General features: G+C 39.1%; 2 protein-coding genes across 29 annotated transcripts in view; one reads left to right on the top strand and one right to left on the bottom strand.

The window, feature by feature from the left end:
• The window catches only part of SORBS1 (sorbin and SH3 domain containing 1), a 127858-nt gene extending 126004 nt beyond the window's left edge, over positions 1–1854 (top strand). For all 26 annotated transcript variants that reach the window (XM_087702578.1, XM_087702583.1, XM_087702579.1 and 23 more), the window contains one exon: positions 78–1854. In XM_087702578.1, coding sequence (XP_087558704.1) covers positions 78–145 — 68 coding nt within the window. In that variant the 3' untranslated portion in view covers positions 146–1854. The remainder of the gene's footprint in view (positions 1–77) is intronic.
• Positions 1855–4795: 2941 nt separating this feature from the next.
• The window catches only part of JMJD1C (jumonji domain containing 1C), a 109406-nt gene continuing 89393 nt past the window's right edge, over positions 4796–24808 (bottom strand). For all 3 annotated transcript variants that reach the window (XM_087702665.1, XM_087702666.1, XM_087702667.1), the window contains 12 exons: positions 21898–22025; positions 21480–21693; positions 19627–19841; positions 18812–19090; positions 16497–16665; positions 14873–14963; positions 14572–14702; positions 14092–14214; positions 13550–13689; positions 12050–12226; positions 9490–9621; positions 4796–5711 (listed from right to left, as the gene is read on the bottom strand). In XM_087702665.1, coding sequence (XP_087558791.1) covers positions 5622–5711; positions 9490–9621; positions 12050–12226; positions 13550–13689; positions 14092–14214; positions 14572–14702; positions 14873–14963; positions 16497–16665; positions 18812–19090; positions 19627–19841; positions 21480–21693; positions 21898–22025 — 1889 coding nt within the window. In that variant the 3' untranslated portion in view covers positions 4796–5621. The remainder of the gene's footprint in view (positions 5712–9489; positions 9622–12049; positions 12227–13549; positions 13690–14091; positions 14215–14571; positions 14703–14872; positions 14964–16496; positions 16666–18811; positions 19091–19626; positions 19842–21479; positions 21694–21897; positions 22026–24808) is intronic.

Genomic DNA, 24808 nt, shown 5'->3' with positions numbered 1-24808 from the left:
CACCAGTTTAAAATAACATCCCCACGGATCTCACGGCAGTCTGTCTTATCTGGATTTCCCTTTTTATTCCACCGTAGGCACATCAAGGAGAACCCAACAGTTTGGGACTTTCCCAGGAAACTACGTGAAACTACTATCCCTTTAGAAGCCACGGGCTACCTCTTCGTCTCATCTGGAGGAGGACCCGATTAGTGTGAGACCCTTTTTAAAACGATCCTTGGGGAAAGAGAAGTTTTGAATGTAGTCGAGACAGTAGGCGTGCACATGGAACGTGGTGAAATGCTGGAGTTGTGCTGCAAAGTTCCTGCTTCCTTCGAACGCGTACGGAAGAGAGGAGACAGGATGATAAGCCGTGATACTCTGCTGTGTTTCTGTTTTTATTCAGCTACCGGAGGGGGGGAGGGGGGGGAGAATAACAGAAGGAAACACAACAGGGTTTCTGTTGGACAGAGGAAGACAAGGAGAGAGACTGCCAGGAGCAGAGGGTGTAGATTGCTCAGACATCCTGCAGCTTTTGTTTGCTCTTTATAGGAAAAGGCCAAGTTGTCATGGAGCTCCTCCTCTCCCAAGGACCTAAAAAAAAAAAAACCCAGAAGGAATTGTAGCCCCACAGCATCTGAAAGGCCAGGCCTGCCCCACGCTTGTTCTAGTACTTGACAGATTCCAAACTAAACGGCTAGAACAAAGGAAGATGGAATCGATGTTCCGCCATAGTCTATTTGGATTTATTCTGCAAAATATTCCTGAACGTGCCTTTCTAGAACTGATAATATATGTAATTTCTGGCTGCATCTTCTTCTTCTTCAATAAACTAGAAATTCGGTCAACTTCTACTGTGCACACTTGATTGAGAGTAAACCCCATTGAATTGATTGACATTTTCCCATTACTGGACTTTATTTCTGTTTTTTATAGTCATTTGGATGGTGAATTGCATAATGATACACTAAAATAAACCTTGTTTCTGCTGTGTTTTATAGTTTATAGGGATTCACATTCAGCATACTTTCTTTTTCTTATACATTCGTCTCCAGAATAGAAGTGTTTCGTTTTCTTCATCCCGAGATCAGCCAAAAACAGCAACTGAAGTGCTTTAATAATATGATTGTAGATATGTATATTCCCTTTGTAAAAACGTATAAATCTTATATTGCAAATTGAAATATAAAGCAGAGTCTTTTAAAAACAGTTTGAGGAGGACGCTTCCGTTTTATTTATTATCACACTAAATAAATTAGTACTTGGGCTACGAAACACTGTTTTTCAACACTTTGCATCAGTGCTTCTATTGCACTAAAATGGCTTAGTGCGTTAAGCGGCTTTGTGCTGAAGCTTCTAGAATGCCATCCATTTCTAGGCTTGAAACAGCTGAGGTCACTTGAGACCACAGACGGGCTGCTAGTTCCCAAAACACCTGTAGGTGGCACAGCTAATCACAAAACAACCCCTTTACTACAAGGCGAACAAGCGCTTTCAGGGGTTGCAAGTCATCCTAGTGGGTTGGCAAAGGCGTTGCTATAGCTCAAAAATCCTATTTATTTTATTTAGTAATATATTAAAAAGAGGTGTAGTCTACCCTGTTTTAAGGGATATTTGAATATTTTTATTTTTGGATTGGCAGTAAAGTGACAGAATTGAACGGTTTTATTTTGCAAATATCAATATTGGTAGCATGTAACTATCCACAATAGCATTTTTAATTACTATATATTTATATTTCTGCTGACATAGTTCTAAAGAAAAAAGTTATTGTCTGTTTTATTTTACAGAGGATTATTTACAGTTAACAAATGGAAATGTTTAAAGCATGTTTCTTTGTGTAAAATATGAAATAAATATTAATCCAACATGAAATGGTAAAGTCTGCCCTGGTTACTTAGATGTTATCTGAGAGATCGTCCCAACCTGATGAATATTTCTGAATGTGATTTGGAGCACGATTCAAGTCCGTCTAAAGCAGTGGTGGAATTCAATTTTTTTTACTGCCTGTTTTGTGGGCGTGGCATGGCTTTGTGGGTGTGCCAGGGGAAGAATACTGCAAAATCCCCATTCCCTCCCCACCCCATTAACCTGCTTTCCAGCTCCAGTCTCTTGTTCAGGGCAACAAGATCAGCTAGGAGGCAGCAGGGGCGTGGCCAGCCTATTTGCCGGTTCTCTGAACTATTCAAAATTTCCGCTACTGGTTCTCCAGAATTGGTCAGAACTGGCTGAATACCACCTCTAATCTAAAGCTTATTATGCTGAGGCGGCAAGCAGATTTGGGGGTGGGGTGGGGAGAAAATTAAGAACAGCCACGTTTCTTCCCATCAACCATGCCTGCCTTGGGGATTTGCTACATCATTTCCACAGGAGTGCAGGTCAGGAAGAGTGCTCAGGTTGGGTGCAAGAGGTGCTGGGCAGTAAGGGAGAATGTGCAAGACGGGGTACACCAAAGGTGGCATGTGGATCAGGGTGGTGGTGCAAAGGGTTGTACAAGAGGTGTTGCACAGGTTGGCGCATAAGGGGTGTGGTGCAGGTCAGGAAGGATCTATAGTTAGCACAAGAGCTGCCATAGGTCGTGAAGGGTGTGTGTAAGAGCTGCTGTAAGTCAAGGTGACTGTAGAGATGCAGTGAGGGTCAGTGAGGGTGGTCAGGTCTTGCATGGTCAGCAAGGGTCCCGGGAGTGTGGGGAACATGTTGAAGATTGGGAATGGTGTGTAGGAGCACAAAAAGTGCTATACATTGAGTTGGGATGCCTGTGGAATCAGAAAGGGTGACTGGGTGACTGGTGCATGGTATTTGTGCAAGAGGTGCTTCACACATCAGGGAGAGTGTGTAGGGGCGTGGTGTAGATCAGAGAAGGTGGTAGAGGTGTGGCATGGATCAGGACAAGTGCATGGTGGAGGGGAAGGGGTGCATATGGGTCATGGAGAATGCACAGGAGTGTGGTGGAACCTGGAGCGGTGCCGAGTGTGTGAAGGGTGCCACACAGATTAGGAATGGTATCTGACAGATGTTGTGGGAGTTAGGGAGTGCAGTACAAGGCAAGAAAGGTGCACAGGATGTGCGAGAAAAGTGATGGGAATTAGATACCAAGGGTGCAGAGTGGATCAGGACTGATAGATATGTGGGAGATGCCTCACAGGTCAGGAAGGCTGCACAGGTGCAGCATAGTTTGGGAAGAGTGCACATGGCCATGCCAGGTGTTGAGTCAAGGAGTGCACATGGGGGCTGTCAGCTGCCACTGCACATTTGTGCCTCAACCATTTAATATCAGCTGCCATGAACTTAAGGGAGGCTGGATAGAGGCGAGGATGCTTCGAGGGCAACTCTCGTGCAAGACGAATGTCAGCGTAAACTCCGTTACTCTGTTACATTGGGAAAGCAATACTCTGGTTTAAGTAGATTTGTTTACATTAAAAAAAAAACCTGCACGGGTTTTATCCAGGTTTTTTTTGCCTGACATACTTTTATCGCTAACATTTTAAATGTAAATCTTTTTAAAAAAATCTCAGAGTGTGTGTGTGTTTCCATTTTTTTCAGTGTAAATTTCCACGACATAAGCAGCATTTCCATACAAAAATATGTAAGTATTTGGACTTGGATAATTTCTTCCAGTGTCCTACTATTTAGAAAATATAATCCCTGAAATTCTAATTAAATTTCAGCTAATACAGTTAATATTAGTGATAGTGGCTAACAGCTAATAGAGCACTCAAATTAGAATCATGACAAAACATTTTTTTTAATTGAAAAGGTTTTTCCACTCATAGTATGAAGAATGAAAAATACAAAATTTAACACTTTCATCAGAATGAAGAAATGAACAGCATAACATTGCTACACCAGCTTTTTCCCTTGCAAGTAGCAGGACAATACACTTACCAAAGAGGAAAGACATGTTCTATCCATTGTACACCTTGCCCCTGGCAGAGGCTTACGTGTGTGTCAGTTCCAATAAAATCTTCTGGAAACAGAAAGGAGAGAAAATGACATTTCCCACACATGCACAGACACAACATACTATATTACCTGTATCCTACCAAGTTTTCAAATCTCTGGATAGAGAAGAGCAACAAAGATGACTAGGGGACTGGAGGCTAAAACATATGAAGAATGGTTGCAGGAATTGGGTATGTCTAGTGTAGTGAAAAGAAGGACTAGGGGCAGTGGTGGGATTCAACCGGTTTGCATCACTTCAGCCGAACTGGTTGTTAAATTGCTGGCGGGCCCTGCCTCCACACACCCTGTTTTGGCTCCGAGGTTAGTGCATGGAGGCCTACTAGGCCCAAAATGGGGCGCACCGGGGGGAGGGGGATGCGGCTCAGCCAGAATGGAAATATTACTTTATTATAAACATGAAATGTATTAAAATATTTAAAATATTTTAAAAATATAATACAATATATATTATTGGTAGCAAAACAGAAGCATGCAAAGAATGTTATTTGTATCTTATTTCCTAGTCCAAGGGTTTAAATTTGTTTTTTAGATATCTTCCAATTGCAGTTTTTTTAACACTGATTTTAAACTAGCATTTTTCTCTATAGCCAGGGCTATAGTTAAAAATAATACATAACAAGAAATAATTTAATTATGTTTATTCTTCATTAGTTAAATTTTCTTTGAACTGTGCTCTAACACTTTCACTGGAAATCTGGAGAGGGAAAAAAAGATTGACATTAAATGAAAAACCACTACATACATAGTCACCATTACACAGATACACTTGCAGCTGTTGTGAATGACTGCCCAGGCACACACATCTTTCACAAATGTGCCATAGAATGTGAAAAACACACAATGACAACAGGGCTTGATAAAGTCCTTTTAATGGAAAATGTAAAACCCCTTTCAACTTTTGATGTACAAAGCATGTTTAACACTTGCACTTTTAACAAATTAAAGCAAGCCAATGTTTTAAAAAAATACATTATTGAATGTATATATGTATATATTTACATAGCATATTAAGTTTTATATTTAGCTTTAAAAGTTCACATAAATTTTTACCAAAATGAGACAAATTTTAAATAAATTACACATTTTTGAAAATGTTTAATTGTACACTGAATAGCTTCAATAAAATACTGAAGTGTCTGTAGCATATATTTCATATATTTTTATGATACAAAGTTTACAGTTATTTGGCAGTAATTTTCAGATCATGACATGACTGCTGTGCGGATTCAGCAATGTTTCAATTGCAGGCAATAGCTGGTGTTTGTATCCTACTCTCACAGTTAACTGTCTCAATGCAGTGAAAAATATCCAGGTTATTTTAAACAAAACTGTACAAATCACATTTACATTTGATCAACAATAGAGCATAGAATTCTGTAGTTTTTTTCCAAAAATAAATACATCTTAAACTTTTGACAGTTTGAAAAATTCATTTACACTATAATACATAACAGCTCAGTGCCGTTTAGAGTTTCCCATTTCAAAAAAGCTCAAGTTAAATTCAAAAGCACTGAAAGCAAAGTCTATTTTGTTGCAGTGTCAGTAGCAAGTAAATATAAGAAACATATTTTCTTGGCACTGATAGTTCGTGCAGCTTATATTAGTGAAGACACTCTTTATCGTAAAGAAAAATACGATAGATTATTTTCTTCTGAGCCCAAGGAGGGAACCCATGCATTTTAATTTTCTTCAATATCTTCCATTTCATGTTCATGAGTTTTCAAAGCTCTCACCATTTCCTTAACTGCATGACATAATATATTTTTTATCTGTAAGAAAATCAAAGAAGAAATAAATGTTTGAAAAAAGACAGTGAGGGGAAGAGATCAATGTTCCCTCTAATTTTTTTTCAGTGTGTGCGGAAAAGTATAGTGTTTGAGCGGCACATTTTCATGTCTGAGCACCTGATTTTTTTCCACAGATGTTTCACAGAGAAATTGATTTATAGGATCTGAATTGGAATGGAGAAAAATGGTTTTGTGCATGAGTGTGTGTGTGTGTGTGTGTGTGTGTTTGAGTGAGCGAGGGATCCGGTAAGGGAACTGTGCCTATTTAGAAAAGAAGGTAAATTATTGCAAACATGATCAGTCGAAGATAAGTATGGGGACAGGTTGGGCGGTAGAGAGAAAGTGATAAAAGAGTAGGAAAGAGGAAGAGAGGAAGAAAAAAGAGGGAAGAGAGACAGAAAGAGACAGAGAAGGAGAGAGAAAGTGACAGAAGAGTGGGAAAGAAGGAGAGAGAAAGAGAGACAAAGAGAAAGGATGAGACAGAAAGAGACAAAGAGGAGAGAGGAGAGAAAAAGTGACAGAAGAATGGAAAAGAAAGAGAGAAAGAGAAGAGAGACAAAGAGAAAGAGGATGAGAGAGACAGAAAGAGAAGAGAGGAAGAGGAAAGAGGAAGAGAGAACATCTCATTTCAACCCTGAGGTGCAAATATTCTCTTTGATTGGTAATTTTATTTGTCCATTTGCTATCTAATACTCTCATTCCTCCTTAAGTTCATCAAGAATTTCCTTCTTTTTATTGAATTTATCACAATACCTTGAGAACAACTTTTTCAGCATAGCTTTACAGCTATTTAAAATATATAGAAATTTAGGTCACATTTTCAGAACATTAGTCTACTATTTATAAGTCACTAAATCAAAGAAACAGAATTCAGAAAGTTGGCTTCCCTTTTTGTAATTGCCTATTGCCTGCTTAACTTTTTACCTACATTTTTGATAACTGATATTCACTGTTGACCCAAGAAGCCCATCGTAGAAAGAAACCCTCCATATGAACTTTGTTTGGTTTCCATGGAATGAAGTTTGGTCTTTTTCTCAACCATACAGTAGCATATTCTTTCTAAGGAGGATATAATCAAGATAGTCCATAATTGCCTACCAATCTAACAGTATGGCAATTGACAATCTCTTTATATTTCAACTCTTAACTCTTTCAGTCTTAAAGTTTTGGTGAGGAGAAATCCAAAAATTCTTTTAAAGAGGAAAAAAAATGCTTGCACAATTGCACCCATGGAGACATGTATATATGCACAACACACAGAGAAACAAACTTAACAAAGTGCTAAGTCTGCCCACCAACTAACTAACTCTCTCTCTCTTTCTCCAGAGAGAGAGAGAGAGAGAGAGAGAGAGAGAGAGGGAGGGAGGGAGGGAGGGAGGGAGGGAGGGAGGGAGGGAGAGAATGAGAATCCCTCCTTCCTTCAGCCCAACACTCTCACTGGTATCCCGGCCAGACAAAAGGGACTGCAGAGGGTCTCCTAGAGTCTAGGGCAGCAAGTCATTCGATGGGAAAGTTGCCTCTTGGAAGGAATGACCCGGATTGGCTTCCGCTTTCGATCTGCCAATGGCTCCCGCTTCATCTCTCCTGCAGCAGATCGAAAGCGGAAGCCAATCCGGGTCATTCCTTCTAAGAGGCAACTTTCCCATCGAATGACTCGCTGCCCTAGACTCGAGGAGACCCTCTGCAGTCCCTCTCATCTGGCCGGAATGCCAGCGAGAGTGTTGGGCTGAAGGAAGGAGGGATACTCTCTCTCTCTCTCCCTCCCTGGCAAATCTCAGCAGCCGCTGCTGGGAGCCCGTCCCATGCCTTCTCCCAACCCCCAACCTCTTCTCTGAGCTACTTACTTTCTGCCTTGTGGACCTAGAACTGATTGCTGTCTCTCCTCTCCTATTATGGTGGAAGGCATCTCACAAAAACCACTGCGCGGCAGTTGGAAACTGCTGTGCGATGTTTTGTTGCCACGTGTGCAGCCGCGCAGCTGCACAGCTTAGAGGGAACATTGGAAGAGATGGGCTGGCTCTTATAAATTTCTCAACTGCTTCTGTGCTTAACTGTGCTCTTCTCAAAGACAGAATAATACGTACAACTGTGACTTCAGCTCTCTCGGTATGGACTATTAGATGCCAAGAAGGAGGCGGTCCAGGGCTGCCTCCCTAGAAACACAAGGGGGAAGGATATGTATTTTCTAGATAAGGGGTGTCAAACAAGGCCCGGGGACTGGATACGGCCTGCAGGGTACTTAGATCTGGCCTGTGGGGCCACACTGGTAACAGTGAAAAATTGGCCACAGTGCTTCTGCCAGTGAAAATGGGCCCCCAAGCTCTGTTTTCGGCTGCCACAGTTGTTGTGGCCCACCAGCAGAGCTTGCAGCAGAGTTGGATTTTAGGATTTTATTTATGATTTATAGGCCGCCCTTTTCCCTGAGGGGACTCAGGGCGGCTTACACTACATGGGAAGGGGGGGTGCAAAACAAAAACATAAGACAGTGCATAAATAAAAAATAAAACAATAAAACGCAACTTTCATTCAACATTCGGGTGGGGCGAGTTGGACAGTGAGGAGGTTGGGGGAGGAACATGGGCCAGTCCTGAAGTCTGGGGAAGGCTCTGACGAGTGCTCTGCATTGGAGCAGAGATGGGGTCAGGGTTGTTTGACAGTTATCAGCTGCCTTCGGAGTCGGAGATCAGTGGGGCAGAAGAACAGCTGGAGTCTGTTCTCAGTGTGCACATGTGCAGAGTTTCTAGAAGGAACAGCTAAGGAACAAGGGTCGACTCGGGAGTAAAGCCACAGGATTTTACAGTGAATAGCCCCTCCCATAAAGAGGAGCAGAATTTGCAGGAGGCAATTAGTTCAGTTCATTAGAGTGAAGATACGTTCCTGACTTCCTGCCAAGTAATTGCTGCTACAGCGTGGCGTTTGGAAGATATTGGCCTGGCAGCTCTCCAAGCCTGATAAAGGTCTATAGTTGTGAAATCTCCTGAAAGACTGTTGGCCGGGACTTTGCTGGAGGGGAACTCCCTTTAAACTAAATAAAAGAATTTTATCGGGATGAGGAGTGGGCTTCATGATCTTGGGAAGCCTAGGTCAAAACAATGGCCTCCTGCAACCTTCTGCCAATAAAAACGAGCTCGGGAACCTGTTTTCACTGGCAGAGCGCTCGGGCTACCCCAGGTGCTGACAGGAGGGACATTGAGTTGGTGACGCCCACCCGGCCATGCCACCTGAGGTCAAACACAACCCTGATGTGGCTCTCAATGAAATCGAGAACCCCTGTTCTAGATTAATTTAAATACAGGCAGTCCCTGACATACAACCATTCATTTAGTGACTGTTCGATGCTATAATGGCACTGAAAAAAGTGACTTATGACTTGTACTTGCACTTAACATCCAACACAGCACAGCCATACGATCCTAGTTGAGACGCTTGGCAACTGACGTGTATTTACCAAAGTTACAGCGTCCTGTCTTTTGCATCATTCCCAGCCAGCTTCTGACAAGCGAAGTCAACGGGGGGAGGCCAGATTTGCTTCATACGTGAGTGATTCACTTAAACCACCATGGCAAAAAAGATTGTAATATCAGCATGACTGACTCAACTGTCCTTCTTAGCAATGGGAATTCTGGTCCAGATTGTAAGTCAGGACTACCTGTACAAGCAATATAGCAGTATGCCTGCTGTCATCTCAGATTCAGAGAGAGGATTAGAGAAGGGTAGCATTTCACCAGAAAGTGGATTATGACATGCATTCGTCTGTTACCTGCAGCTTATCATCATAGTTGATTTCTTCCTTTGAGAGCCTAAGTTCTTGTGTTAAATGAAAAGATTGTGTAAGATGTTCTGGAGATACAAAATCTTCGGTTACTTGAATGCAGCTATGAAAATTTTGCACCTGAGCAAAACAAAAAAACAAAAAAAAAATCCAATTATTATTGGAAAGTTTATATAAGTTGATTGAAAAGGAAATGTAATAGAACTTTCCGGCACAAAATTTACAGATAGATATTATGCCTCTATAAATCTCTTACATTCTGTAATTTATTTTCATTTTAGCAAAAAGCCTAAAAAAGATATTTCTTTGGTCAACAAATTATAATAAAATTTAACTGACAAAACCAAAACAAAGCATCTTGTAATGTAATAAAAAATAGATTTTATTTTACAGTATGACAATTGAACAAAAGCCATATAGGAATTACACAGCAGTAAAGACACCAACTTTAAAAATAACACAATTCAGATTGGCAATGATGGATGAGAATTTCTATCTTTAAAGATATTTTTTTAAAAAAAAAGGAATTCAAACTTTATTGTGTAATATAAAAAAGAAAAGGGATCAGAGCCAGGGCAGATGGAAACACAGTGTCAGAGAACTTCCAACGTATGTCCCCTTCTATTCTAGGCAGGCTATCTAGTGAGTCGTGGTGGCACAGTGGTTAGAGTGCAATACTGCAGGCTACTTCTGCTGATTGCCAGCTACCTGCAATTTGCCAGGCTCCAGGTTGACTCAGCCGTATATCTTTCCGAGGTGGGTAAAATGAGGACCAAATTGTTGGGGGAAATATGCTGACTCTGTAAACCCCTTAGAGAGGGCTGTAAAGCGGTATATAAGTCTAAGTGCTATTGCTATTGCTGCCAGAGGGGCTGAATCTGGTGGGGAAAGATGGGTCTTTTCTGTGATGTCATCTGGTATTCACAAGATCGACAGCTGATCCCCAGAGATGGAACCAACAACTTCACCCTCTAGGACAGAGGTGTCAAACTAAAGGCCCGGGGGGGGGGGGGGCGCCCTGGAAACAGCCAAGAACTGGGTTGTTGTCCTTCTGCCAGTGAAAACTGGCTCCTGAACTCTGTTTTTGGCTGCCACAGCCTCCTGCAACCCTCTGCCAGTGAAAACGGAGCTCAGGAGCCCGTTTTTGCTGGCAGAGTGCTTGGGCCACCCCAGACAGGAGTGAAATCAAGCTCTCCCCCTCCCCGAGGTCAAACACAACCTTGATGTGGCCCTCAATGAAATTGAGTTTGACACCCCTGCTCTAAGAGAAGTCTCTAGGTTCTTGTAACCCCAAGCCCTTTCCCTTTCAGAAAAAAGGACTTCTTCCCCTTTAAAAGCCAGACTAAAGGGGGAGGATGGAAGGAGTTGGGGTTTAACCATTCTCTTCCTTCACTAATTCTGCTGGAATTTGCAGAAAGCAAAATTAATTTGCTTGATTAGAGAAAAAAAAAACAACTATATTTATCTGGCAACCCCTTAAAGATATTTTGCTTAAAAATAATAAAAATGAATTTGTGATTTATGGGTTTGAAGATTAAAAAGGATAGCTTATGGAAAGAAGGAAATTGTGATGTAATCTTAGAGAGAGCGTAAAATATAAATGCATTTATAACTGTTTTCCTTTCAAATTAGAAGCTTGTCAGAACCACCACTAATTTATCCTTAGCTCAATGTTACATCGAAGAAGGCAAACAAGAAAATACTTTAAAAAAAAAAACTTAAAATTCCAATCTTTGAGACAATGCCTAATGCATTAAAATATTCCAAACAATCAAACCAAAACATTGTTCATCTTTGGCAAAGTCAGTGAAATCCTAGAATAGGATTTAGCAACATCAATAGCAATAGCACTTAAGAATCTACAGGGCTTGTCAGTCATCCAGGTCATGGTTGTCCCAAAAGTGCTTTTTTAGGAGGCAACTAGACTGTCTTGTTTTTTCTTTGAAAAAGCACAGTTGGGACATCTATGGCTTGGATGACTGAGAAGCTCTATAGACTTTTAGCCATGCACTTTGGGATGAACACCCTTCGAATGGTGTGTGAGTAGGAATGGATTTCCAAAAAATTGCAGACTGCAGGAACCATTAGCACCACTCAGGTGACCCTGAGGACACAGATAAACCTCCAATTGCTTCAGCGACCCTCTAAAAGGATGCAGATGACCAGCTGTCTGCAAGGAGTATAAATCCTTCCATTCCCCACCATCCAGAGTGGAACCAGCTTCTTGGATGAAGCTCCTTTGGGACAATAGCACATATACTGCTTCACAGTGCTTTACAGCCCTCTCTAAACGGTTCACAGTCAGCCTATTGCCCCCAACAATCTGGGCCCTCATTTTACAGACTTCAGAAGGATGGAAGGCTGAGTCAACCTTGAGCCTGGTGAGATTTGAACTGCCAAATTGCAGTCAGCTGGTAGTCAGCAAGGAGCTGGCAGTACTGCATTCTAACCTCTGTGCCGCCACAGAAAATAAACGTTTCTGTTTATTTTCTCTTCATTTCACTTTAAAAAAAAAAAGATTAAAATAACATGTTATGTATAGCTTTACCTGGTGCAGAGCGCCTGCTGGTAAAACCACAGCATCACCCAGAAACTGGATGAGAGTACATGTTTTTACTCCATATTCTTCAAACAGTCTTTGGCGGAGCGTTTTGTTTACATACCAACTCTGATCACGTATTGGATCATGCTCTGGTAATACATCTAAACCTTGTTCCTTTGCGACCTGTAATACATTTGAAAAAAAAAAAGAATGACCCATGATGATTAAGGAATGAGTATAAATAAATACACATCAGTTACAATTCTGATTTCAAGGTACCGTATTTTTCGGAGAGTAAGATGTACCTTTTTCCCCTCAAAAAAAGAGGGTGAAAATCTGGCTGCATCTTATACACTGAATACAACATTTTTGGCCTACTGAAACCCCGCCCCCTTTGCAAAAGTGGTCATGCAGAGGGTTTGGGAGGCTTGCAAAATGCTCCTGAGGGCTGGGAAGGGCAAAAACAAGCAAAAAATGGAGTGTCCCCCCCCCCAGCACCCAAGAACACTCTACAAGCCTCCCAAAGCTCTGCATGCCCCCCCTTTTTTTGCAAAAAGCAAAAAACAAGGCGTGCAGAGGGTTTGAGAGGCCTGCAGAGTGCAAAAACTTTTTTAAAAAATTTATCTCTTCAAAATCATGGTGCGTCTTATACTCTGGTGCGTCTTATAGTCCGTAAAATACAGTAAATGTACTTTCTTTTCTGCTGCTGCATTCATGTTTGTGCTATCAATTTGAAAGGGTTGTTCTTTCTTTCTGTACATGCATGTTGTTGCACAAAAGACGTGTGAAGGGGTTTTTGTCTTCTGGCTTAGTTCTCCTCAAACCCCATCTTTAGTGCTTCTTTTCACAACGTATGTGTAGATTAGTTAATTGAGAGAAGAATTAATGTCCTAGTACACTGATTCAAGCACTGAGTCAGGTGGCACTCCTGAACATACAGACAGCCACATTTCAATTTCTGAACTCATAATAGCACTTCTGTGTTGCATCTTCTTCTCCCCTGTAAAAATTGGATTGCATAGGAAAAAGCCTGCTTCCCTACTTTGTGTGTGGTAAACTTCACTATCAATTAAATCAGTGGCCCCAAACCTTTTGGGCACTAGGGACCAGTTCCATGGAGAAAGGTTTTTCTATGGACCTGGAAGGGGGGGATGGTTTTGCATGCTGCCTGTATCCCGCTAATGGCGCTTCACTTGTTTGCGTGGCCTGGTTGCTGGAACACCGCAGACCAGTACTGGTCCACATACTGGGGGTTGGGGACCCCTCAATTAAATAACATATAATAACAAATAACATAAAATAATAAAAAAACCAAATGCTTGTAAGTTGAGGATTACCTGTACATGTTGTAATAATCATATTTGTAGGATGTATTTCACATTATGGAACTAATAATACTGACTGTTTCATCTACTATTGTCTAGAAATTGGGCACACACCTTATAAATTAGTTCTGTAACAAAGACTATTTAGTTCTAATGTAAAGTATAAATAAACCAAACTAACTTTTTGTAGAAACTCCTTGATTTTGTCGGCATCCTTGTTGGCATAAATATGCCACAAGGCACCTGGCAATTCACTTGAATCCTTCAGTCTTTTTCTTAGCAGATCATCCAAATCTTCTTCTTCAAACTTTTTTAATACCCCTGTGAATTGACAAATGGTATCACTTTCTAGAGATGGAAAAGTTTTGATATATAGCTAATACATTCTTCTGTTGAATTTAACCAAAAGACATTGGAGAATCTCAAAATCTTATCTGATTAAAAATTATAAAGCAACATTTAAAGCATAGATTTAAGTATTTCAAGAAGGGAAAATGTAGATAAATAATTGTTCAGTGACTTTTAACTTCACATTTTGCTAACTTTTCCACATGAGCCTATCTTAGGATTCAAACTATTATGATAAAACCATGTTTAAAATGGAGTAATCTCATGACAACTAGAATTTTTAAAATACTTTGCTGGGCTGATTTATGCTAAATTTACAGATTCTACTGCACATATTAATATGGCAACATATATACATTCAGATGTTATTTTCACCTGATTTTGAAGGGACTCCATTCCCCTTTGCTATACCAACACTGACAAGGATGTTCACAATGTCAGATACTTCAATATGAAGGTTTGTAGTTCCTACATCGTGGTCTTTTGCAGCAGCTACACCTTTTGCCAAAAATAAAGTATAAATGTATCAAAGCACTTTCTTAACCCAATCTTTATTTTTCATCTACAATAAACTTAAAGCCAAAAAAATGCAACACACTATATGTGAAACACTTCTATCAGGTAAAATGTAGCTATAAATAAAAAGCTTAAAAATAATTTTAAAAATAATAGATATAATAGTGGTGATCATCAGGACCAGTATGATAATTCAGTCATTAAGTTTGATGAAAGTACCTTTAAGGTCTTCATATTTTCTCAGACAGATAAAAGGCTTTTTTATGAAATTGGCTTTTTCCCCACAAATCAAATATATTCATTATAAAAACCTCAATGCATCAAATGAAGGTTACTTACCATATGCGCTGCATAATCGAGGTCCCAAATCTGGGCGTACAAAAAATCCTGGCAAGTACGAAGCCAAATTAAGTTTTCCTTCTGGGTTACAATATTCAGGCAGCGGCAAACTTTTTAATAAATCTTCATACCTGAAAAAAAATAAAAGATGGAAGCAACAAAAATATTTCAGAGGAGTACTTCAGGGAAAGACAATTGCTGTGAGCTGCCCAAAGTTATTGGATACGAGGCGGGCAACAAATAAATGTTGATAAATAAATCAATAAAGTAAATCAATAAATGAATTTAAATAAATAAATACCTTGCAGGCATCATGGTCTTGAAATCGTCCCCTGAAGGCAAGTCTTTCAGCTTCAGTACAATGGTTTCTCCATTTTTACTTTTTTGCCGCTCTGAAAATACATAGGTTAAGTGGATGGGGTGAGCTATGAAAATGCTTGGAATATTGGATGGTATTTAACTGTATTGTGTTCTGGAATTTCTCAAACGTCTCCTGTCTCCCACACTTTTCTTACTCTCTCTTTCAAAGGGTTCTGTTTGACCCTCTGAAATCAACTGAGAGTTGGGGGGTGAAAAAATAAAATGGCCATTCCTGAGACGCCTAAGTGGAGGGAGCAAGCTGACTCATAGACTAGTGGTCCCTAACCTTTGAGGCTTGGAGGCCTGGCTGAGGGGGGGGGAGGGGAACCAAACCACACAAGTGGTGGTGTCAAGCCTGAATGGTATTTAGGTGTGGGATTGCTTGTACCTTTGGGTATTCTAATATGAATCCAGTTTGACAGAGTTTGGAGCTGAAGGAGGATAGAGCCTTTAGCCCAGGGGTGGGTTCCGGCTGCCACTACTGCTGGTTTGCTCAGGGATGCGCCACACATGCAAGTGCAACAAAAAATTGTTCTGTACATGCGCAGAAGGAAATAACAAGATGGCGAACCAGTTTGGGGGCATGGCAAGTCTGGGTCACTGCTGGTTCCAGCGACCCAAGCCAAGTTACTACCGGTTTGGCCGAACTGGTCTGAACCGGTAGGAACCCACCTCTGCTTCAGTCAAAACATCATAGCTAGCTGATGAGTCACCCACATTCCAACGGCTGGGTGACCAGAGGAGGAGAAGAGGAGTCACCAAGTAACCATCTCCCATCTTGGTTGGACAACTTGAGAATCCTAAACTTATATTGGAATGAAAAGCCCGGGAACGTTAGTACTGGCTTTTCACTAGTTAGTGCCAATATGATGTATCTAAATAAATTTGTACTTTGAGAAAAAGAATGCACACAGCTTGACTGCATGGGTGTGCCAGCCCACCTCTTGCACGGCCCAGTTTCGAATAGGTTATGGCCTGGTAGTGGGCCACAGTCAGGTGATTGGGGACCCCTGCCATAAACCTTAATTACATACAAAATGCAGCTAATATTAATAACAGTCCAAAATTTTATTTATAACTAATATTTTATAACTGTGGGAATGCTCATATTGTTTACTTTCATATTTAAATTATGATGCATCATCATTTGTTTGAATATTTCCAGAAATGTCCGTGTATTATCATTATTAAAATTTGTATATTAGTTTCTATTTGACAAAAGGGAATTAAGCTCCTGCAACAGGAATCTTAATTTCTTTCCTGGCGGTTCTTCTATTTTTGAAGAATCAGAGAACTGCAGCCTACAAATGTACAAGTAACATTTAAAAAAAAGAAGTATACTCGAAAAGATAACATTGCAAAACTATTAATAAGGCAATTTCTATATTTGCATCATTAATGAATCCAACATATTATTTACATAGCCTTGTGTCTAAAATGTAATGAAAGGATGAATTGTTATGTTTTCATATCATATTTATATCCTCTATTTTCAATTATATTGCATATGCACACAAACATATTTGCATACAATTATTTGAAGGTATGAACAAAACAAAACATACTTGAAATTTCTTCAAAACCATCCCAGAATTCCTTGACATTGCCACTTGAAGTAATGCTATCTTTGCAGTTCAGAAGATCAGCTTTTAGATCACCAAAATCTGAACTAATAAAATCTGCCTTCCACAAGCTGGCATTCATTTTTTTGTGGATTCCGGAGACTAATACAAACTGGAAAGCATAATATAAAAACATTCATAAGCAGTAGTATTTGTTTAAAAATTGTGGTTTATACACAGGTATTCCTTGACTTAGGACTGTTCAAAGTTACAACTGCTGCACTCTCCCCCCTGGGGGTCACATTTCAGAGACTTGCAGGTGTGACTAGTTGCAGCATCCCATGGTCCATGACTGCAACGTGTGACATTTTTTGCCCACTGGAGATGCTGGATTCACTTAATGACCACATGGGTCACTTAATTAGTTTAACAACTATAGTGACTTTCTTTATGGCCATTTTAAAAATGACTGTGAAATCTATTCCAGTCGTAAGTTGAGAACTACCTGAAAAATTAGTTTTGAAAGAACAATAATATAACTACATCAGCTGAGGCAGGGTACAAACAAGTAAGTGGTAAGTATGGTAAGTAAGAAGTGCTTTTTTGGACTGAAGCCCATCAAGTCCAAAAGTCTCTTCTCACAGGAGCCAGCCAGCTACACGAGGAAGCCCACTAGTTTCCCAGCTGATGGCCTTCAGGAGTAGCCACATCAAGGCTAAGAGGCATTGCCCCACAAGTTTTTCAAAATGGTCCAACCAGCACATCATCTTGTGATAGTGAATTCCAAAATTTAATAACATGTTGCATAAGAAAAATCTTCTTGTCTGGTCTGATTCTTTCAGGATTCAGCTTCAATGGGTAAATTCTAGTTCTAGTTTTTGGGGAAAGACAAAATCGCTCCTCCTTGTCCACTTTATCTACACCAGTCATACTTTTGCACACCTCAACTTTGTCCGCTGGCATTCATCCCCTTTCTAGACTAAAAAGCCCCAAATATTTCTGCATAGGAGCCTTCTTCTCTAGCTCCACTATATTCCCTTTTGAAGTAACCAGAACTGCCCACAATATTCTACACCAGTGTTTTCCTGATGGGTATTGCTGGCTGGGGAATTCTGGGAATTGAAGTCCGCACATCTGAAGTTTACCAAATTTGCAAAACACTATTTTAGGTGTAGTTTCCATTACTGATTTATATAAGGGCATTATAATATTGGCACCTCTATTTTTAATAGCTTATTATCCCTAATATGCGGTTTGCTTTTTTTTTAACAACTGATGCATATTGATATTGAGCTGTTCACCGTTATTCCAAGATATTTTCCTCTTTAATGACTGCTAATTGTGATCCCACTAGGTTGTATGAGTAGTTAATAAATTTATTAGTAACCTTAAATTTAACAAGTAAATACATTTCATGAATTTTGTCTGGTATAAACCTATTTACTAAAAAAAACCAAACTATATGGAACCAAAATATTAACTGAATGTATTATTAGGGGCATATATGTTTATCCTAATGGTGGATGCAAAAGATTATTGTACGTATTTTTTTGTTATAGAGATAAATCTGCATAATAAATTAACTGCAGTCATGTAATTATCCATGTTTGGCAGGACTATTAAGATCTGAATTTAAATTCAAGATTTGAATTTTCTTTGTACTGAATATATTAGAATGTTGTTACCTATACAGCTGGTAACTATTTTCAACCAGCCTCTCTCTTTACTACTGAGTTATTTTACTTGTTAACTTAGAGCTGAAGCATTGATATGGAACATTTTCTTCAGAAAATAATAAGATTGACTTATTTGGAACAACTACTGCTTTCTCCATTCGGTCTACCATACTTTCAGGGATTGGGGACTAATATCGGGTAATAGAATTTTTGTCTAAATTTAGCTGTAAGGTAATTACCATATTTATTACCATATTTTTGGACTATAAGACGCACCAGTGTATAAGATGTACAAGATTTCAAAGAGGTAAGTAAGAAAAAAAAAGGGTTTTGTCCTCCCTGGCACTCCAGGACCACTCTGCAGGCTTCAGCAGGGCTGGGGGAAGGCAAAATGCCTCAGTTTTTACAAAAAATGCCCCCCCCCTTTTTTTTTCAAAAATGGGATGCGGGGGTGGGGCTGTATTTGGTATATAAGATGCACCAACATTTTTATGCTCTTTTATGGGGGGTGCGTCTTATACTCAGAAAAATATAGTAATTGCCTTTTAAAGTATTAAACAACCCTCAATAAATATCATTTAAAAGAAAGAAAAAAATGATGCCTTGTCAGCTGCTTTTTAAAAAGAACACTTTAATATATACCTTTCCTTGTTTCCAATACTCTTTGAAGAGTTTCCAGTTGTTGCTGTTTTCATGATCGCTGAGCCACAAAACATGCTTATTACAAATCCATGAATGTGGAATATGATTGAATAATCTGTTGTTATCATCTGAAATACTTTTTCTGTTGTTCTTTGGCTCTTCCTTCATTTCAGATTTTACACTTATCTTTGATGTTCTATTTGGTGGTATCTTGTTTTCTACAACTGAAGCAATTATGTCGTCAAGAATGTTTGGCATAGTCCTTCCACTTTTGCTACTCTATTGGAAAAATAAAATGAGGACTTAAGCAGTCTTTAGTTTTTTCTTAACCGATCTAAAAAAGATATAATCACACTGAATGTTTAACTGTAATATGGTATTATTTTTATTACATTGTTCATCATTTTGTGCCCAAATCCTTCTGATTGTTATATAACTACGGAACCATTTCAGTAGTAAATTAACCACATATTCATAATGCAAACCACAAATCTTTATAATTCTGTTTTATGTCTGAATACTAACTAAATTAGTACATTCTAGCTGCTTTCAGGGAAATCTGGCATGAGAAAATAACACAGCTCAATACATTTAAATAATCTCTTGGATGTGCTATTTTTTGAATTGTAGACCTCTGTTGCTGTTTGACCAAATGTTTTAATTTAGACAAGTATTTCAAGAATAGGTTACAATAAATACTAAAAGTACTGTTCTTGTTTCTCTACTACTCACTACTATCTCTGACATCTAAGCCATGAAATAGGTCCTCTCTATCCTAATACAACTAGAACACAGCATTTTGAAAACACACTCACTGCTGTTCCTGTTGAATAAACCGGAGCAAAAGCAATGCCAGCATCTGTAGAGCCTAGGCGCAATTTGCAAGCTGTAGTAGTCAGCAGGTCTCGTAATGTTGAGCCCTGCTCATTATTTTGAGACAAAGGAGTTGACACCTTGAAATTAAGTGATTCTGAGTTGTCTTGCTCTTGTTCCTCCTTTGTATGCTTTCCAAGGGGATAATCTTTGTTTTCTAAAATCAATATATATATAGACAAGGAACAAGTTACATAATTATGCAATGGTAAGGAGCAGGTATACTACTAGCAGATTGTATTTTATAATGAAGTGCATGACATAATTCTACTGCTTTAGTCACATAACATCAGAGATTGAATTAAAAGCTTCAAAATGCAATCAATACTATTTAACTTGCATTATAAAAAAGAGCAGAAATACTAAAACTTCTTTTACATAAGACATCAATACAAAATACTAAAAAAAGCCCATATAATTTTACATGTTATGGCAGAATGGAAGCCACTACCAATGAGCCAGAGATGGTATTCTATTTTCTTCACTACCGATTCGGTAGTGGGAACACATCTGGGCATGCCAGAACCTTCTGTTCTTGATGACATCAGGATGGGTGGGCGGAGCATTGCGCCGCCGCCATTACTGGTTCGCCTGAACCGGTGCGAACTGGCAGCATAGCACCTCTGCAATGAGCCACATATCTTATTCAAACTTAAAAGTCAATAGCTTTCTCCTTTATGGGAAAAAAACCACCCCAGCACCAGGTGTGTCTCTAGGATTTTTCAACAGGTATTATCATCACTGGCCCTAGTATCCTTCTGGAGCATCTGGAAGGATTGGGTTGTTGTTGTTGTTTTTTTTAAATAGTGGTTCTGTTTCTTCACATTGGGTCATATGCAGAAGTGTGGGTGAATTACAGTTGCTGCATTGAGTCCAACTTGTCCCTCATGCTGTTCACAATATTCATGAAACTACTTGGAAGACTGCAAATGGTAATTCCGTGACCATGGGATCTGCAAATGTTTTTTATTTTATTTTTATTTTTTACAAACATATCAATGCGTGAACAGTGCAGCACTGTTATAATCTTCCATTATTTACTTAATGAATAGTTCAATATTATTTTTATGCCAGTCATATTATTTAAGTATACTTAGTAACACCATTATTCAAATTCTGATTTCCCCTCTTATTATTATTTCTCCTTATTATATAAAAATGTGTAATTCCCCCCACTCTAGTTTCCATCCCGATTCTAAATTTGATTATGCCACTGCTGTATTTAAACATATTCCCTTTCTAACCATCATCTCTTACCCGCTTTAAAGCTTTGTTTGTTTTAGATTGGCAACTGTTACAAGGGCAAGCTGGTTACCAAAAGTGCCTGATCATGTGACCATGTGATGGTCATTGTGACACAATGTGATGGCTGGAATTTTGAGAACTGCTCATAAATATAATTTGTCCAGCACAGCACATCACATCTTCAAATGATTGTTGAACAAGGGGGCAGTAAGTGTAGACTACCTGTATATAATTAATAATGGATAGTATACAATAAACTGCATTACATTGTATGTTATATTATACTAATACACTACATACTACATAACATATTATACTTAGTCTTTAATAAATCTGTAAAAATTTATCCTTTTGCCAAGATTTAATTAGCTTTAGTGTTAAACGTTCATTCATATATTTTAACTATTACAGTCTGCTTTCCTTTCGTAAATTTTGTTAGTAATTTTGAACATTCGACACAATAGAAAGATGGGGCATCTATCAATTGGCTGAATTCCAGCATGTCAAATAAAGATATGTTGCTTTCTAATTAACTTATGTCATTATTTACCTTTTTTTTCTTCTCTAGCCTTTTGCTCTGCTAGATCTGCCAGCCAATGCAGTGGGGATTGTGACTCGGGAGGATTTAACTTGCTCTCCGAACTTATGTCACTTCCTGGGCTTGCGCTGCCATTTGCTTCAGATTTTTGAGATGGCTTTTGCTGTTGTAACTCAGGTATGCACAGAGAAATTTTATTACTGTGATTAAGGACATTCTGTAAAATCTGTAGAGCATAATAATTGCATCAAATTGTTTGCATTTTTAAAAAAAAGAGATTATTTTACGATATTAATACAGCTGAAGAGATGATAAGCAAAAGATGTCTAAAATATATTATACTGTAGTATTTAACAACAATGCATATGTAATTATGCCACACAATATGAAAATATTAGTATTTCACTTGACCATTATATTATGGCCTTACCTGAGATACGCCATTCACTGGGGGAAACCTGCCAATTTGTAAATTCTGTTTGCTGCCACACTGGCAATGGGGTTTAATTTCATGTTTCTCTCTAAGAGTATGCAATGCTTCAACAAGTTCTGTTAAAACTGTAAGATATGGAAAATAATTGTTAGATTACTCAATCTTTATGTACATGTGTATAAATTTATACATGTATATGTACTGTACGTGTCCATAGTCTTGAGCTAATAATCTGATGTTATATGTACCTTCATACAATAAAGAAAATAAAGTTGAAAGTTTCCAAAACAGTTTTATCATTAGCCATATTTGTTTAAAGAGTTATGTTCAACATAACCATGTCACAGATTAACAGGATATGAGCCTCAATGGTTTTATAGTATGTAATCAGATATCACATTTGAATAACCTAAACAATAGATCATGTGAGGTGCCTTCAGGGAGAAGGATATAAAAGGGCAGAATATATGAACTGGCAAAAAAAAAATTTGTACTGCTATTCCATGCTTTTGTTGTATTTATTTTCCTAGATCTAGTTTTTGGCAAAAAAGAAAGTAGCTGTCTATTTTACTTAGCAAAAACAATTGCTATTAATATCAAATGCTTAAGTAAATAAATAAGCCTCTAAAATATAATAAATTACATTAAATGCATTAAAATGGCATTAAATAACCACCAGAAAATCAAAGTCAGGCAACATATAAACAAAAATAGTTAAAAGTAAGATGACCTTAAATATTTGATTTACATCCCAGAAGATTAGGATGATAAAGTGATTACCTTTACATATGCGTAAAGATTGTTGGCTATTTGTGGTTCTCTGAATTTGATTGTGTTCTTGCATCCTCAGTTGGAGGGAGAGCAGGTTTTGCTGGCATGGGAAGCTTATTATATATAGACAGAGAGCAAATGCCATTTTTCTATTTTGCTAATTGGTGGTGGAATCTTCTCATAGGATTCCACAGCCAATTGCACCCTGATTCAGGTGACCTGAAGCAGGGATGGGTTCTGGCTGCTGCTACTGCCAGTTTGCTCAGGGACACGCTGTGCATGAGCTTGATGCGTGCATGTGCAGTACTAAAAACACGATTTTGGGGCCTATGGCACTGCCGAGAGAACCGGTTCAGGGGGTGGCAGGCCAAGTTACTACCTACTCGGCCGAACTGGTCCGAACCAGTAGGAACCCACCTCTGACCTGAGGGGACAGATAAACCTCCAAGTGGCCTCAACAGCTCTGAGAGGGAGTGCTAAGGAAATACAATCCTTCCATTCCCCTCCCATCATCCTATCAGAACCTACACTTCCATCGCCCTTCACCACCCAGTCTCAACTGTTCAGTACCCATCCTTCCATCTCCCCACCATCAGAACTGATGAAGCTTCTTGGATGAGAAACAAAACGTTTTCTTCTTCCTCAAAGGAAAAAACAGTCCAGTGGCCTTTAAAAAAAGCACCTTTGAAACCACTATAAACTTGATGAGAATCTCTACAGACATCAAGAGGGAAAAGATTTAGCCCACAAGGTTTGCTGTGTGGTGTCCCCTAGGTCTTGGTGCTGTCCCTGTTCTTATTTAACATCTGTATTAAACCGTTGGGTGAGGCATCAGTATCACAAATGTCTTCCAGTCTGACCAAGTTATGCACTGGAGGTTTTGTTTGAAAGCTGTGGGAATCTATATGTTAGAGTAGGACCTGGTTCTAAGACTCCCTGTATCCCAGGATTTGCTTTCTCTAGTCCTGGATGGGCTTGCACTGTCCCAACAGAATAGATGGGTTCTCCTGTTTGAAGAATAGGTGGTAGCCACGGATATGAAAGCTTTCACACAATTTCATCTTGTGAGCCAGCTCTGTCCTTTCCTGAATTGGGAAGCTTTGGTCATGATCACTCATATCTTATCACACGCATATTACCACAAAGCACTCTAGATGGGACTGTCCCTAAAGAGCACCTGGACTTATAGTGTTGGAGTGGAACAGAGATTTTTTTCTTCAGTACAGTTATGATGGCACTGAAAAAATTGGATTAACAACTATTACTTTCCCACGGTCATATGATCAAAATGCGAGTGCTTGGTGACTGGCCCTCATTTATGACTGTTGCATAATTATATTGTCATGTTCTCCTCCTCTGCACACACTATCTCTGCTTCAATTCCATCCAACCACCTATCTCCCCTCCAACTGGAGACAGCAAAAGATAGAGAAGGAACATAGATTTGAATTGTTGATTTGAAATCTTCCTGAGCGTTTCAGATATTTCTGCAACATATGGAATGACAATGTTGCTAGGTTTGTCGTTCTCTTCTTTGTCTGTAATAAAGGAACTCATGTTGGGTCTTTTTGTTGGATTTGATGAAGGCCCAAGTTAGGATAACTTGGTTATCCTTTGGTTGTTTCTCTTTTTCCTCTTTACTGGTGGGCAAACTTTCAGCCCAGTGGTATTTGCTCCAATTTTATGCTCAATCAATGCAACATACATGTATACTTTAAACCCAAGAATACACTAAGGCAGAAGCTTGTCCATCCCAAGGATAAAACACCCAGATACAAACTGAGCAATATGATATATGCAATACAATGCATATATGGGCAAACAATCAATCCATAAATGCATGGCACAACATAGGAGATCAAACCCATCTGGACAAGTTTCAATGGTCCATCTGCATTTGAAAAACAAAGGTCCCTCTTTTGAAGACAGCAAAGTCCACGTTTTGACAGAGAGAACCGCTGGTTTGAAAGAGGGGTAAAAAAATCCACCTATGTTAGAACTGATCAGCCCTCCCTCAAAAAAGGAGGAGGAATAAGACTCCACCTATCCGGTGTACAATGCAGCCCTTTCAGCGATTCCAAGAGGATTCCACAATTAAATAAAAATAAGCAAAGAAACCAACAACCCTTCTAATCTT

Source organism: Thamnophis sirtalis, unplaced genomic scaffold (genome assembly GCF_051295495.1).
Source record: "Thamnophis sirtalis isolate CommonGarterSnake01/CBP01778 unplaced genomic scaffold, rThaSir2_p1.2 scaffold_15, whole genome shotgun sequence".
Taxonomy (NCBI): domain Eukaryota; kingdom Metazoa; phylum Chordata; class Lepidosauria; order Squamata; family Natricidae; genus Thamnophis; species Thamnophis sirtalis.
The sequence above is the reverse complement of the archived record's forward strand: the minus strand, read 5'-3'. Positions and strand labels throughout refer to the sequence as shown.